The sequence below is a fragment of the Lepus europaeus genome, chromosome 16 (genome assembly GCF_033115175.1).
Source record: "Lepus europaeus isolate LE1 chromosome 16, mLepTim1.pri, whole genome shotgun sequence".
NCBI lineage: Eukaryota > Metazoa > Chordata > Mammalia > Lagomorpha > Leporidae > Lepus > Lepus europaeus.
Genome location: NC_084842.1, coordinates 56,048,471 through 56,064,682, shown reverse-complemented (window position 1 = coordinate 56,064,682; position 16,212 = coordinate 56,048,471). Strand labels below are relative to the sequence as shown.

The window sequence follows — 16,212 nt, the reverse complement described above, 5'->3', positions numbered from 1 at the left end:
TCCACTGCATAGTGCAAAGGGATGTCTGAATGAATATAAAAACGAGTGTCTACCTCATGAGACGGAAGAGGAAGCAAGGCAGCAACAGCACAGGAGAAACGTGCTCCGGTTTTGGGAGGGCTCTCTCACGCGGGCAACAATAGCCAAAACACAGGAATCTGAGGCAAATCCGCAATTCTTACTTGCTTTGCTACATGTATTTACAGAAAAAATTTTAACATTTGCCCTTAGCCAAGTCTTTTGTGCATGGAAGCATTACGAGAACTTGGCATTTTTATGGAAGCTCAGTGTAGTCTATCTGTCTTGCGAGTATAACACAAGCTGGTAAAACAGACTGTAACGCTCTGTATTGTGTTCTTGCATCTGGCCTTTTTGAGATGTGGACTATATAAACAGGTTTGTGAAACTCCGGGTGATGGTAGTATTTTCCCTGAAGGCAGCTGTGATCTACCGTAGCAAAACATTTTAAGAAACTCTTTCAGATTTCGTAGGGTATAATGGAAATACACACTTTCAATTATGGCCTCCTTAGTCTACGAAGATACTGGGTAATCTTAATGGGTCTGAAGACAGCGGAATCTCTCTGATATTACATTCATCTAATGGGCATGACTTGAATCAAAGGCTATATTTCTAAATGCATTTGCATTCATCAATACTGTGAGAAGTTAATGTTAATAAATTTGTATGAGTAAAGATTTTTAAATGTGAACAGCCCCCTGGATTCTTTGTGCATAATATTTGGTTCTGATTCAAAGTCTACTATGAACTTCAAATTTGAGACCTTCCCACAAATCAAAGAATCTTTACAGAAAATTTCAGTTTCAAAAGAATGTGCAAATAGGCCAACTTAGCTGAGTTCAGAGTTTAAGGTCATAAATTGATTGCATTATGGCAAACATTTATAGGGAAAGTTAACTTTCTTTGCTATTTTATTTTTGTGACTGAAATGTAGGTAAACATGCTTATAGAAATTTACTTCTTGCATTTAGTACAGTTAACATTTGATCTTCTTTTTCAACAAGAGGAAGACATCAGCAGATAAGAACAGAAGCTTTCAATACAATACCCTACATATTCACTGAAATATTTTGGTATTCAAGTTTGCATATTTAAAGGAGAAAGGAGGTCCTGATCAGTGAAGTCTTTTGGCAGAGGGCTGTCATGGGTCTGTCTGACACTGAAGTTATATTATATATATATATATTACATTACATATCTTACAAACAGATCCCGGGCTAAATAAGACAACACCTACATTACCATAAGCACATCAAAGTCCCTCCAGAAAACAGTCAAAGCCAAAGATGCAGAAAGAAAACATTAGTCTCTCTGGGGGTGTCTAGATTACTTAAATTCACAGGGAGTCCATCTCTCAGCACAATTTACTGGGAAAGCATCAACTTGTTGACTTTACTCAAAGCTTCTAGAAATTAAAAACACGACATTGTGTTAGGATCTTCCCATCAAAACTGGATGTGACTAATCGTTTGAAAGAAAAGGTCTTATTTGCCAGGAAGGAGTCAGATATTTCAGAAGAAAAAAAAAAGTCTCTTTAGAAAGAGCCAATAATTTAAATGAACACCTAGAGCTGCTGCTTAGCAGTATAAAGTCAGAGCTTTACAGACCACCTGCCAGATCTGTATGTATTTGTTTGCCTGTAACTTATGGCAATGAAATAGCCAGACAGCGACATTCCTGGCAATACAATGATGGGAAAGCAGGTTGTGCAGATAATCTATAAAACCCATAGTGTCCAAGACTGTTCCTTTAGCAGCAAAGAAACCTCAGACCTGCTTCTCCTGGTATTATTTTCTACATTCCACCTCCCAGCAGAGGCGTGGCAGCTAAAGCCTCACAGACATTTTCCTGATGGAGCATTTCTGCATATTAAACAGCAGCTTACAAACAGTCAATGAGTCCTCTGCTCCCACGCCTGATCAGCACAAAAAACTGAAAGGAGAGATTGGAGACTGGCAGTTGTCCTCACTAGAGACATTCAATGATGTGTTTTCTGTCTATTCATTCACAGTATTGGCATGAGCCATTAACATCTGCAGAACTTGTTTTAGCTGGCAAAAGTCGGGTATCTGGGAATTGATTTAAAAGGTCAATTTGTTTCCAAGACAGTTGAATTATATTCCAAATACATTTCCATAGAGTGCTAAAAGAAAAATAAAAATGAGATTTCCAGTAATGTTTAGAATTCACTTCCTTTTTGACGTGTAAAGAATTTGATCAGTGTTAAGCATCTCATGAAGGGGCTTGAAGTTCAGAGCCAAGTGAAAGTCAGGCCTAATCAACCACAAATCACATAATTCTGGATTTGAAACAGAACGTGCAGATTTAGTTTTGATTTGAGTTTAATATATTTTATTTTCCTCATTGGTACATAAATCTTGCCCATTTTATTGTTGGTTGCCAACTCATCTAGGTTTTAAATGTGGCAAGTTGACTACTCTCATTTCATTTTTATACAATTATGCTTTTATAAGCAGATTTTAAACTCCTGGTATCTTCAAAAGTCTATGCAAATAAACTGCATGAGTTAGCATTCCTTTGAATGTCTGGGTTTTGGGATGAGAAGAACACGTCATTAGAAAAACTAGACACATAGAGAGGACTGAGAATCAAAGAAAGTATCTTAGAAAAGAAACACAAATTGATATATATCACAAATAATGTATTTGTTGGAGCTTATAAGCTATTTTGAAAGCAAATTTTCCTTCAAATTTAGCAATATTCAAGTTCATGGATATTTCCAAATATTTGGTTATTTTTTCTAAGGCGTTATAACCTAATTACAGATTTTTTAATGACCAACAAATGAAACTGCCTGTAACACTTCAAAATAAAGTTTGCATTTTATTAACATGACTCATCATGAGAACTGTGCTTAGTCATTCATTTTTACAAGGAGACAAGCATTTGGACAGAGGCAGAAAAAATAACTGACCCAAACATAAAAAAGCCCGCGACTAATGTGTCAACACGGGTAGATGTGGAATCTTTTTTTTTTTTTTTTTTGGTTATAGTACTACTTTGCTTAGCAAATGGGTAGGTCCTGTGTTTTCTGAAAGATGTGCAGAAAGAGTCAGTAAGAGGGCAAGATGCACTGACAGATTTATGGTAGCCTCTGGCTACGTGGGGCTCTTGAATGCCTGAAGTCTAACTAGTCCAAATGGGGATGTTCTGTAAATGTAAAATACACACCAGATTCTGAGCACTTTGTAGCAACAAAAGAATCAAAAGTATCTCACTGATTTTTTTATGTACTGATTACATGTTAAAATAATACTTTTTATATATTGAACTATATAAAAAATCAAATTAAAACCAATTTGGGTTTTACTTTTTGCATTCTGCTAATGTGGCTTCTGGAATATCTGTGATTTGTGTGGCTTCTATTGTATTTCTCTTGGCAAGTTCCCACAGGACAGGAACTACACTGGATTTCCTTTGTAGTTGCTGGACTAAGCCTGGTGCCTAAATCCCTGCAGGTGCTTCAGTTCTTTTATAGAAGTGGTATTCCTCACCCAAGTTTTCATTTCTAAAACAATGTTATGTTGTCAGTGCCATCCATGACATTTCAGTCAATGACATAATACATATATGATGGTAGTCTGAAAGATTATATCACCCAGTGACATCATAGCCATCTTAGTTTATGAAAATACTGCACTTCATGATGTTTGCACAATGAGGAAATTACCTAACACATTTCTCAGAACATGTCCCTGTTAAGCAACACACAACTGTATTTGAACACAAAAAGCATGACAGACATCCCTTGCTATGCAGGCCCAGGGATCAAATATTCTGAAATTATTACACAAAGTTCTCATTATCTGAATTCATGACATCAAACTAAGAAACCCAAACAGACCTGGATAGCAAGAGCAACTTTTCTTGTAACTGAGCCCTCCATTTTGAAACATAGGCAAATTACCAGATCACCAGTACTGGCAACACCACGGGTATACCCTTTTAGATCCACGCCTTCACCTCCCCCAAGAACTACAAGCACGAGCCCCAGTTTTGTGTCTACTGCTGTCTTGCTTTTCTTTCTAAATACAGTTTTCCAAATGTTTACTAGCCCTCAACAGCATATTACTTTTATTGATAGGATTTTGAGCTTCGTAGAAATGCAGTAGTTTGCAGTCTTTTAAAAACTGAAAACATTATTTAATGAGCAATTCTAATTCAATATATCTTACCAAAGCAACATGACAATTTTAGCCAGAATTTAAACATCCATGGCCCACAAACTGTTTGCTCTGACACAGTAGGAAGTCATAAAAAGTTAAGTGGATAAATGAATTATTATTAATTAAAACACTGAGAAAATATCTTCAGAAAGAAAACTTCTTTAAATATATAGGTAAATGGTAAGGATTTTATATTTAACCTGCTATTACCTCGATAATGTAGAGGACAATGTTCTTGTAGAAGCAATACAAGATGCACTTGGAGACTCGGTTATAGTTCCAGGCACCATGAACCATCAATAAATTCTTCAAATACTTGAACTAAAAAAAGAGTGGGAAAAGTTAGTGTCTCCTTTTTGTAACAGTGGCTGATGGAGAGGAATGGTATGTCTTGCAGACATTACCTGAGCGATAGAGTAATCAGACGAATTGGCCGCCTGCAGGCCTTCATTGCCACTTATCCCTACTCCAACATGCGCTGTCTGTATCATGCTCACATCATTTGCTCCATCACCGATTGCAAGTGTTATGACTTTCACTTGTTTCTTCACCATATCCACAACTTCAGATTTTTGAAGAGGAGAAACCCTTAAATTAGAACAGGTTATTAATTATCTGTTTTTTGAAAAGTCATTGTCTTGAAGGATAAAAGAAGCAAAAGATCCAAATGCATGGTCCTCTGAATGACCATAATGGGTAAGTCTTAGGTTTACAAATATTTAGTTCTCTGTTAATCAGGTTCTCACTTTAAGGGAAACTGGGGGGTAGAGGGGGATATGTCTGAGAAGCTAACCCCTAGCTGACAGCTAGAAGACATAATGCTTTGTTGAACGGCAAACATTTGAGTTCAGAAATTCCATTACTTCCCTAAACAACATCAGAATTTCTAGTTCTTCATATTTGAATGAAAAAGGTCATACAGGTTGTTGCATGTTGCAGGTAGTTCAAACACTAACATAGTGCCTGGAAATAAAAGTGTTGAGTTTTTGCATCTTGTCTTTTTGTCCTATACACTCAAAACATCTTAAAAATCAAGTTAGTAGTGGGAAACTGGATATCCTTTGTCCTGTTCTCAGATACCATGGTGAATCTCAACCAAAGTAAACAGCAAGAACTTATTATTTATTTATTATTATTCAAATAGTCAAGTAGAAATCAAGCAACTGTTTATACAGATGAGTCAGAACAGAAAATACCAGAATCTATACTAAAATCAAATTTCGTATTAAATTTGAAGTAAATTTTCTCAGATTTTAAGGATACTTTTAAGAAATAAACCCCAAGAAAATGATAGAAAGGTTCAAAGACAGGTATTGCATAATTACCTAATGTTTCCCACACTAAATTGGATATTATACAGAAAGACAGGGAGCTGGTGGTGTGGCCTGGTGGGTTAAGCTGCTGCTAGGCATCCCATATGGGCACTGCTTTGAGTACTGGCTGTTCCACTTCTGACCTAGCTCCCTGCTAATGAGCCTGAGAAAGCAGCAGAAGATAAATCAAGTGCTTGGGTCCCTGCCACTGTTGTGGGAGACCCAGATGGAGTTCTAGGCTCTTGGATTCAGCTTTGCCCAGCCCTAGTTACTGCAGCTATTTGGGGACTGAAACAGCAGATGGAATCTCTCCCCCCCCCCCCCCACCCCCTTCTGTGCCCCTACCCATCACTCTCCTGGTCAAATAAATAAATAGATTTTTTTTTCTTTAAAAAAAAAAAGATTTTTATTTATTTGAAAGGCAGAGTTACAGAGAGGCAGAGGCAGAGAGAGAGGTCTTTTATTTGCTGGTTCACTCCCCAAATGGCTGCAATGGTTGGAGCTGGGCTGATCCAAAGCCAGGAGTCAAGAGCTTCTTCTGTGTCTCCCCCAGGGTCCCAAGGACTTGGACTGTCTTCTACTGCTTTCCCAGACCACAGCAGAGAGCTGGATCAGAAGTGGAGCAGCTGAGACGTGAACTGGTGCCCATATGGGATATGGGCACTGCAGGCAGTGTCTTTATCAGCTACCCTACAGTGCTGGCCCCTGTAAATTAAAATCTTAAAACAATGACAACAACAACAAAAAGACAGGAATATCAAACAAGAATTGGTCTAGTAGTTATATAGTAATTAAACCAAAGAAGAAACATACACAAGGTTAATAGACAAGAAAAATCTCAAGAGTTAAATTCTTTGTAAAGTGTAAATCGAATAGATACGTAACAAATATCTGTTGAAAAATCTGGTAAATCACGTATTATCTATTTATAAATGAAGGCCATTACCCTAAAAGAATGGATATATTTTTGCCCAGTCTCCTGATTATTTCTGTGGGAAACATTCCAGCCGTAATACTCTGCACAAACATGTGCCTTCAGGAGCCCTCTCTGCCTTCTGAATGGCTCCAGCCAGAATAACCCTGGCTTTTATTTCAAGTTTGAGAATCATTGCATCAGACAGTGAGTTTGCTTGCATAGTCAATGAGACTGCTCTGCTCTGTATTCTTGGTGCCTGATCCAGAATGGGCACTCAATCAATGGTTGCTATAGGAAAGAATTATTTTTAATTTTTTCTTTGGATTTCCTGTCAGTGTCTGGCAATAGTACAAAATGACACAACTGTGAACTCAGCAAAGGAATGAATATCAGCCTATTAATGGGCTATTTCAATGTTAGCCCCCATTTTTCTTTGAAACAATTTTCATATTTTATTTAGTGTTTCTTAGCAGGCTAATAGAAACTGGTGAGCCCACTGGCTCCAGGTCAGTGTTTAAATATGGACTACAGCTGATATTTAGTCAATGTCAAAGAATAATGCTAAGAAATGATCTAGAAGGCAAATGGGAAATGGGCATGAAAAAGAGAAGCATTTGAAAACATTGAACAAATTCCCTTTAACAGGCTAACAGGCTACATACATGGTGAAATCACACCATAAGAACAACGGGACTAGGAAACAGGAAAACTTTCTTCATAAGCTGAACTTTTCTCCAGATTGTCTTTGTTTTTATGGCCGTATTGTCCCCTCTTAAAGGGCTACTCCTTCCCTAGTCAAAGTCTACTTACCTTGGTGACTTTTGTATACTTGTACAATTTTCATAACAGCCTAGAACAACCTTCCCACATGAGTTAATTTGCCCTGGTGTCCATCAAAAACCACATTTCCATAACTGAGACTATCTAAAGCTGAACCAGTAATGATCTAATGTATAATGTGGAAACATCATAAAGGGTTGTTTTCTTCCCCCTCTTGTGGGTTTGCATCAAGATTTAAATTTCTCACAATTTTTTTCTTCTCTTCCATTGTTGCCTGTTCTTCTTTGGGAGAAGAGAAATCTATGAAAAAATACTAAGTATCTAGTAAATGTCTGGTTTTCTTTCCTGTGGCTCCATGAACAGAGGGTGGTCCTTTGCCATACAACCTAGAAGTACACTGAGTGCAATATGCTTTTCCGATATTATTTTGGCTGTGGACTCTGCATATGTTATTCATTATTTTTCTTATTTGCTGTGTAGTAACTCTTACTGCCCTGTGAACATTAGATCAGAGCACCGGAAATTTTTACCATTTAAATGAAGGAGCATATAGGTGGTCCATCTTATATGAGCCTTGTTTTGCACCCTTTTAATGGGATTAGCTACATGAACTGCCTTTCTAAATGGAATATAGATAAAGATTATATGTACATAGATACATACAGACAAAAATAATACTTTAAGAGACTTGTTATGGGTAGCCAAAAGGAGTACAATAATTTCTTCTACTGGACTGTGTTTTAGGGTTAACAACCTAAAAAATTCTCATACAGATGCTTAAAATTATACCAATAATAATATATTATCTCAAAGATTTACAGTGTGAACTTAAAAGTTACTTTAATGTTGCCTTTAGAAGGCAAATCTAGAAACACGGGGGAACCCAGTATTTCTTAATTATCCTGAGTGTTTTATATAGTAACCAATCTGAGGTATTTACTAAGCTTGAGGTCTGCTCGTGGTATATTTAGAGGTCAGGATTATTAGTGGGGGATTTGCTGTACTTTCTTTTGCAATAAACTTCCTAAGATTTCTCCTGTGAATATCAACTTATTCCCTATGGAGCCATATTCTGTTGACTAATAAAACAATTACAAAAAGAGAAAAATCGAACTTATGAGACCTTACTTGATTCTTAACTAAAATTTGTTAGGTTCATTTGAAAAGTTTTAAATTGAGAAGGAATTAAACGACAACTGAAAAAAAAATCTGTATTACATGTACCAAAAATACATAAATATTAAAACTCTTCTAGAAATTCATCAGGAATTTACTACCAGAATGAAAACAGCAGCTTACATAAGAAATCCTAAAAAACGATCCTTAACATATGGTACACAATGAAACATTCAACCACTTCTAGGTAAGAGAATTGTGCTATTCAAATGACTGATGAGTGAGCGCTCTCCTCGCCTCCAAAACCAACATTTGTTGATACCCTGTGCAGTCACAGGCATCAAAGAGACCTTACAATATAGGGTCTCAGTCTGCAGAAATACTGGTCTAACACAGGCAGCTTTTCCACTGGACAGAAAAGGAAAATAACTCTAAGATACATTTTCTTTCTGCAGTGTAGTTTGGATACAAAATTTCTGCTTTGTGGAATTTATAGGTAATTTATAGTTATAGGTAAACTACTAATGCCTCTAATTTCAATGGTTCAGATAATATTTTTAAGCAGAGATTATTTATAATGGTAGTATGTATTTAAATATGAATTATGTCTATGTGTGCACAGATACTCCCAACTACTAACTAGCCAATATACCTTACAAAAGGCACTAGAAAAACCCTGTTCATATTAGAAGTTATTATAGTGTGCACACTAGAGAACTTATATCTACATTGTTGGTGTTCATTTTCTTTTAAAAAATTAGCTATATTGAACCTAGCACTATACCCAACATAGGAGCAGGTATAAAAACAGTAGTGGAACTGAATAAATGACACTTTTATAGGAAAGAAAAATTCATCTCATTGTCCCATGATACTAACATTACAATTCTTACTCATTTCTGACTGTTCACTTTTAGGCAGCAAATTTGTTTGATCTGCTCTGTCCCTAGAATAAAAGAGGAGTTCTGTAAAAGATATTAGATTTTCTAGACTTTCTCCCCTGGATAGTAAAGACAGGCAAAAAATTGCTAGGTGCAGAAGGAAACATCCACTTCTTCAATGGAAAGTGTGTATATTCAGCATGTACTAGAGCCAGATGACTTATCTGCATGTCATGATTAGTTTCACCATCAAGCTAGCTCTAAGCAATAGATGTTAAAAGCTCTTGAGAACAAAGAATAAAAAAAAAAGTGGGACAATGCCTAAAGATATTAATTTGGATTGCTTAAAAGATGTTTCATATAGCGGTGGACCTGACCTAGGATAAGGGTAATGAAAATGGAAAGAAAGGACACAGTGGAAGGTGCAAGGGTCTGAAGAAAGGCAGTTTCAAAGATAGCTCGGAGGTTTCCAATTTGGGAGCTGGAGGCTGTGGTCTAACTATAAATAGGAGGAGTATCATGGCAGTTCTAGACACTCAAACACAGAGAGTAGTGGGACAACCTCGTGGAATCACTTACGTACCCTGACTGAAAAGCCAGAATTGAGCCTGGAAAAGCACGTGGAGCTAAGGATGTGCAATTAGGTGCCATTCATTCAACAAGTAATGAATTCAGTACTTACTAATCCTTTAGTATGTGATGAAATTTCTATGGAAGAATATAAGGAGGAGAAATTAGATCTCAGGACCCTCCTTTTCCCCCTAAGCATTATTCTAAAAATTTATTTTAATTATATGTATTATGGGGTACAGTGTGATAACTCAATGCGTGTATTCAACGGACAGTGATCATTTGTTTTGTCAGCATTTCTAACTTAGACATTAAAAAAATTTGATTAACAATTGCACATATCCAAGGGGTACAGTGTGATATTTCAACAAAAGTATACAATGTGCACCAATAAAATCAAAGCTACCAATATATCCTTCTCCCTGTCATCACTCTATGTCTCCTAATACTACTGATGACTTTTTATTGAGCTGCTGTCCCAGGAGTTCACTAGCAAGAGGCTCTATGACAGCAGTCTCTCTGCGGAGTGCTGCTCTAAGGAGACAGGAGTGGTACAGAGACATTGTTCCTTCATAGAACGAAGCCCAGCTTCCCCTCTCTGCCGGAGACTGGTGTGCTCCCCACTGGGAAGTGCCTGTCGTCAAGAAGGCCTACAACACTTTCCTCCCGTCTCTGACCTTTCATGGCTTTGCTCTCAGAGTGGTAAGACCTACGCTCCACCTCTTCCCATTCCTAGGATCCGACTGGAGTCTACAGCCCTCAGACTCTCTACCCTAGACTCATGACTCAGGGTACATAAGGAAGGACTGGAAGCAAATCAGCTCACCCTTCCATCCCTCCCTGCTCCATGATTTCCTGTTTAAAAAAGTTCTTTCCTGTGTGGATTGGTTTCTCCAACAAACCTCCTCCCATGTTAGGGGCTGGTGTTGTGGGGCAGTAGGTTAAGCCATGTTTGGGATGCTCACATTCTGTATCAGTGCTGGTTCAAATCCTGGCTGCTCTGCAGCTGATCCAGCTTCCTGCTAATTGTGCCTGGGAAGACAGAGGAAGATGGCCCAAGGGCTTGGGCCCCTGCTACCCATGTGAGAGATTTTGATGGAGTTCCTGGCTCCTGGCTTCAGCCTGGCTCAGCTGTGGCTCAGTTGTGGCCATTTGAGGAGTGAACCAATGGATGGAAAATCTTTCTCTCTTCTCTCAAAAATACCCAGTGGAAGATGGAACAACTGGTAGCACAAGTTATTTTTTTTTTTTTTAAGATTTCTTTATTTACTTGAATGGGAGGGACAGGGAGAGAGAGAGAGAGAGATATCAATCTTCTGTCTGCTGGTTCACTCCCCTAATGGCTGCAATAGTCATTGCTAGGCTAGGTTGAAGGTAGGAGCTTAGAGCTCCATCCTGGTTTCCCTTGTGGGAGGAAGGGGCCCAAGTACTTGTGCTATTCTCTACTGCCTTCCCAGTATGGTAGCAGGGAGCTGGATTGGAAGAGCAGCAGCTAGGACTTCAACCAGTACTCTAATATGGGATGTCAGTATTGCAGGCGGCAGCTTAGCTCATGGTGCCACAATGCCAGCCCCCAGCACAAGCTGCTGATAGAAACTGACACACAATCGTGAAGAGGCTTGGAGTTAGCAAAGGAAGCCAGTAAACTTTATATCAACACAATCTGTGAGAAACCTGTGAGGGAGACAGAAAGTGGTGACTACCTGTTAGAAGCTAAGTAGCAGGGACCACAAATAGATGGGGAAAGCTTCCTGGCTGGACCTTTCCCTCTCCCTGGCACCTTGTGTGGGGCCAGGAAGACCAGTGTGATGGGGGTGAGAAAGGAATGGATGGTACTAAGGAGCTCTTCTCTCACCGCAACTATGAAGTTTGGCCTGGCCTTAGAACTCACGAAAACTCCAAGTCCCCAAATAACACCTTTATAAAACACACAAAATACCTTAATTACAAGAGTACACCCTAGCACTCCAAAGCTAAGAGTACTGGAAAAACTTCTACTTTATGTCTTGGAACAGGAAAGCCCGAACTTTCTGGTCAACCTATGGACAAAGAGCCAGCCAGTAACACGGGTATGCTGGCTGACCCCTAAATGCTACCTAAGCCATGAAATTTCTCCAGACTATGTTGAAAATGTGGATTCATTTGCTTAGATTCAGTCCTGCCTCCAGGTAGGACCAAGCTTTCATCCTTCCCCTAAAAGACATTAATCCCTATTAGGGCCAATGGAGAAAAATGGTTTCACGGAGAAAACTCGAGATTGAAAAAAAGCACGGCAAAGAACCTTGGACACCTACAGGAAAACACTAGAAGCCAATTATGATGGATGGAGAACCAGATGAGAATAGTCTTAAAATATGACTGCTAGGGGCCAGCATTGTGGCACAGCAGGCTAAGCTGCTGCCTGTGATGCCAGCATCCCATATGAGCACTGGTTTGAGTCCTGGTTGCTCCTCTTCCAATCCAGTTCCATGCTAATACACCTGGGAAAGCAGCTGATGATGGCCTAAGTGCTTGAGCCCCTGCCACCCAGGTAGGGAGACCCAGATGGAATTCCTAGCTTCTGGGTTTAGCCTGGCCCAGCCCTAACCATTGTGACCATTTGAGGAATGAACCAGTAGGTGGAGGATCTCTCTCTGTCTCTTCCTCTCTCTCTAACCATGCCTTTCAAATAACAAATACATAAATCTTAAAAAGTTACAGAGAATTACAGGGCCAGCGATGTGGTGCAGTGATTTAAAGCCCTGGCCTGAAGCGCTGGCATCCCATATGGGCACCAGTTCTAGTCCTGGCTGCTCCTTTTCTGATCCAGCTCTCTGCTGTGGCCTGGGATAGCAGTGGAGGATGGCCCAAGTCCTTGGGCCCCTGCACCCACATGGGAGACCAGGAAGAAACTCCTGGCTCCTGGCTTTGGATTGGCACACCTCCAGCCGTTGCGGCCATCTGGGGAGTGAACCAGTGGATGGAAGACCTCTCTCTCTTTCTCTACCTCTCATTGTATTCTGTCTTTCAAATAAATAAACTAAAAATCTTAAAGTGTGTATTAAGAAAAAACTATGGATGGATTTCAAAATTATTTTAAAAAGTTACAGAGAATTAAAAAAGCATGATTGCTAAAATAAAGAATTCAATGGTGAATTGAGTAGTCAACAGAGCACAAGACAGGAAATTAAAGGAAAGATAGTGAGAAAAATGGATAGAAATAAAATACTGGAGGTGACCATATATATAATATAGAAGTTCAAGAAGAGAATAAGTTGGGAAAAAATTGGTGTTTGGCTCAGTGATTGACTCTCTACTTGGATGCTAATATCCCATACTGAATGCCTGGTTTGAGTATTAACTCCTTAGATTCAATCCAGCTTCCTGCTAATGTATATCCTGGAAGGCAGCAGGTTGATGGCTCACGGACAGTCCTGCCTGTTGTGGGCATCTGGGGAGTGAGCTCAGAGGAAGGAAGATCTCTTTCTGTATCTCTCTCTGTCTTCCTTTTAGATAAAATGGAAAAAAAAGGAGGAAAAAAATCCCTTTTCTGGAAGAAGAACATTCATTTGTAGATTGAGAAGGCTCATACAGTGCCAAAAACATAGATAAGAAAAAAGACACTAGTGCCAGTGTCGTGACATAGCAGGTTCAGCTGCTGCCTGTGACACTGGCATTCAAAAGAGTGCTTGCTCAGTCCCGGCTGCTTTGCTTCCAAACCAGCTCCCAGCTAATGTGCCAGGGAAAGCAGCAGAAGATGGTCCAAGTACTTGGGCCCCTTGTACCCAGGTAGGAAACCTGGATGAAACTCTTAACTGTTGCCTTAGGCCTGGCCCAGCCCTGGCATTGTAGCCATTTGGGAAGCGAACCAATGGGTTTCAAATAAATAAATAAATAAATAAATAAATAAATAAATAAATAAATAAATCTGTCTGTCTATCTATCTATCTTTAAAAGACACTTATGGAGGCCAGTGTTGTAGCTTAGTGGGTAAAGCCACCGCCTGTAGTGCTGGCATCCCATATGGGTGCTGATTCATGTCCTGGCTGCTCTGCTTTCAATCCAGGTCTCTGCTATGGCCTGGGAAAGCAGCAGAAGATGGCCCAAGTCCTTGGGTCCCTGCAGCCATGTGGGAGACTCAGAAGAATCTCCTGGATCCTAGCTTCGGATCAGTCCAACTCCAGCCATTGTGGCCATCTGGGGACTGAAACAGCAGATGGAAGACATCTTTCTCTTTCTCTCTGCCTCTGCCTCTCTGTAACTCTGCCTTTCAAATAAATAAACAAATCATAAAAAAAAAATACACCCAAGCTATTGATTAAATTAAGAATAAGAGAAGTTCCTAGAAGCTTCTAGAGAGAAAAAGGAGATTAATTACAAAGAAACAAAATCAGACTGATACTAGATGCACACAAAAATTACTTTAGTATCTTCAGTTACTGGCTTTTTGTAAGAGGGCGGGGGAGGGAAGATATATCAATACCTATAGACAATTAAAGCAAAAAATAGGCACAAATGTAGTTACCAAAAATTTTAAAACAGTCAATTATAGAGTGTGGAACATTCAAACCAACAGAAGAAAATCTGATCTAGATAGTGGAAGTTGGTGGGGGGAGAATGAAAAAGAATACAAAAAGCACAATGAGAAGAAAACAAAATTAAAATGGAAGAAATGAGGCAGAATATGGCAATAACTATAATAACTATCAATGGGTTAAATTAATTGATTGAAAGAGATTCTAGAGGCCTGCATTGTGGCTCAGTGGGTTAAGCCAAGGCTTACAATGCTGGTATCCCATATCAGAGGGCTGGTTTGAATCCGGGCTGCTCCATTTCTGATCCAGTTTCCTGCTAATGTGATTGGGGAGGCAGTAGAAGATGGCCCACATATTTGGGACCCTGCAACCCATGTAGGAAATCTGGATGGAGTTCCTGGCTCCTGGAGTTGGTCTGGCACAGACCATGCTGCTGCAGTCATTCAGGGAGTGAATCAGTAGATGGAAGATCTCTCTCTCTCTCTCCCCCCGTCTCTCCCTCTTTCTGTTGCTCTGACTTTCATGTAAATAAACAAACTTAAAATAGATATTCTGAGGTTGGATGAAAACAAAAATGTTTAAAAACAAACAAAAACTCTGAAAGATATAGCAAAAGGATACTTAAAACATATATACTTTACAATAAGAGCTAACTCAACGCTTACTTGCGTCTGCTATGTTCTATGTCTTTTACTTGTTTTTAACACGTTCTTAGAACAATCCCATGAGATAGGTTACTATCCTTGCTATTTCATAAGTGAGGAAACTGAGGCACAGAAAACTTACACAGCTTAGGGTAAAATAGCAGGAGTTGAAGCTAGGATTCAACCTCCAGCAGTGTGGTTCACATGCAGCATTCTTAACCACCAAGTAACACAGAAATATCAAACTTAAGGGTTTAGAAATAAAGAGGTGGCACATATGAAAAAAAGGAAAGCTGGGTTAGCAATTTTGGTGTCAGCCAAAAAAGAATTTAGGATGTAGAAAAGGCCATAATAACCAGAGAGAGAGAGAACTCTTTTTAAATTTTTATTATTTTTAAATATGCAACTTGATATAACTTGATCATATTTCTTTAAAAATTATCTTATGATTATAAAATAATCTGACAGTTTATCATTGTAAAAAGAAAGAATAAGAAAAGAAGGAGGGGGGCCAGCACTGTGCTGTAGTGGGTAAGGCTGCATCCCATGTGGGCACTGGTTAGAGTCCTGGCTGCTCCTCTTCTGATCCAGCTCTCTGCTATAGCCTGGGAAGGCAGTGGAGGATGGCCCAAGTGCTTGGGCCCCTGCACCCATGTGGGAGACCCACAGAAGGCTCCTGGCTCCTGATTGGTGCAACTCTAGGTGTTTCAACCATCTGGGGAGTGTATTAGTAGATACAGAACCTCTCTCTTTCTCTGTCTCTCCTTCTCTGTGTGATTCTTTCAAATAAATAATCTTTAATAAAAGAAGAAGAAAAGGAGGAGGAGGGTGGGTGAGAATGAGAGTGGGAAGTATCACTATGCTCCCAAATCTGTATATATGAAATACATGAAATCTGTTCACCTTATATAAATAATACAGGAAGATAGTCAAAACACAATTATTTATTTACTTTATTTCTTTGAAAGGGAGAGAGAGAGAGAGAGAGAGAGAGAGAGAGAGAGAGAGAGAAATCTCCCATCTACTTGTTCATGCCCCAAATGCCTACTATAGCTGGGGTTGGGGCCAGGCTGAAACAGCAAGCCAGGGATTGAATTTAGGTCTCCCACATGGATTGCAGGGACCCAACCACTTAAGCTATCACCTTCTCCCTCCCAGGGTGTGCATCTGAAGGAAGCTAGAATCTGGGATGGAGCCAGATCCTGAGCCCAGACACCCTGACACGGGTCATGTGTGTTCAAAGTTGCAAATTACCTTCTGTGCAAAATGC

The 16,212-nt window shown here is 39.4% G+C and overlaps 1 protein-coding gene across 2 annotated transcripts in view; it reads right to left on the bottom strand.

The window, feature by feature from the left end:
* The window catches only part of ATP8A1 (ATPase phospholipid transporting 8A1), a 257,106-nt gene that overhangs the window by 53,365 nt on the left and 187,529 nt on the right, over positions 1–16,212 (bottom strand). For both annotated transcript variants that reach the window (XM_062213046.1, XM_062213047.1), the window contains 2 exons: positions 4,613–4,796; positions 4,419–4,529 (listed from right to left, as the gene is read on the bottom strand). In XM_062213046.1, the coding sequence (XP_062069030.1) occupies positions 4,419–4,529; positions 4,613–4,796 (295 nt within the window). The remainder of the gene's footprint in view (positions 1–4,418; positions 4,530–4,612; positions 4,797–16,212) is intronic.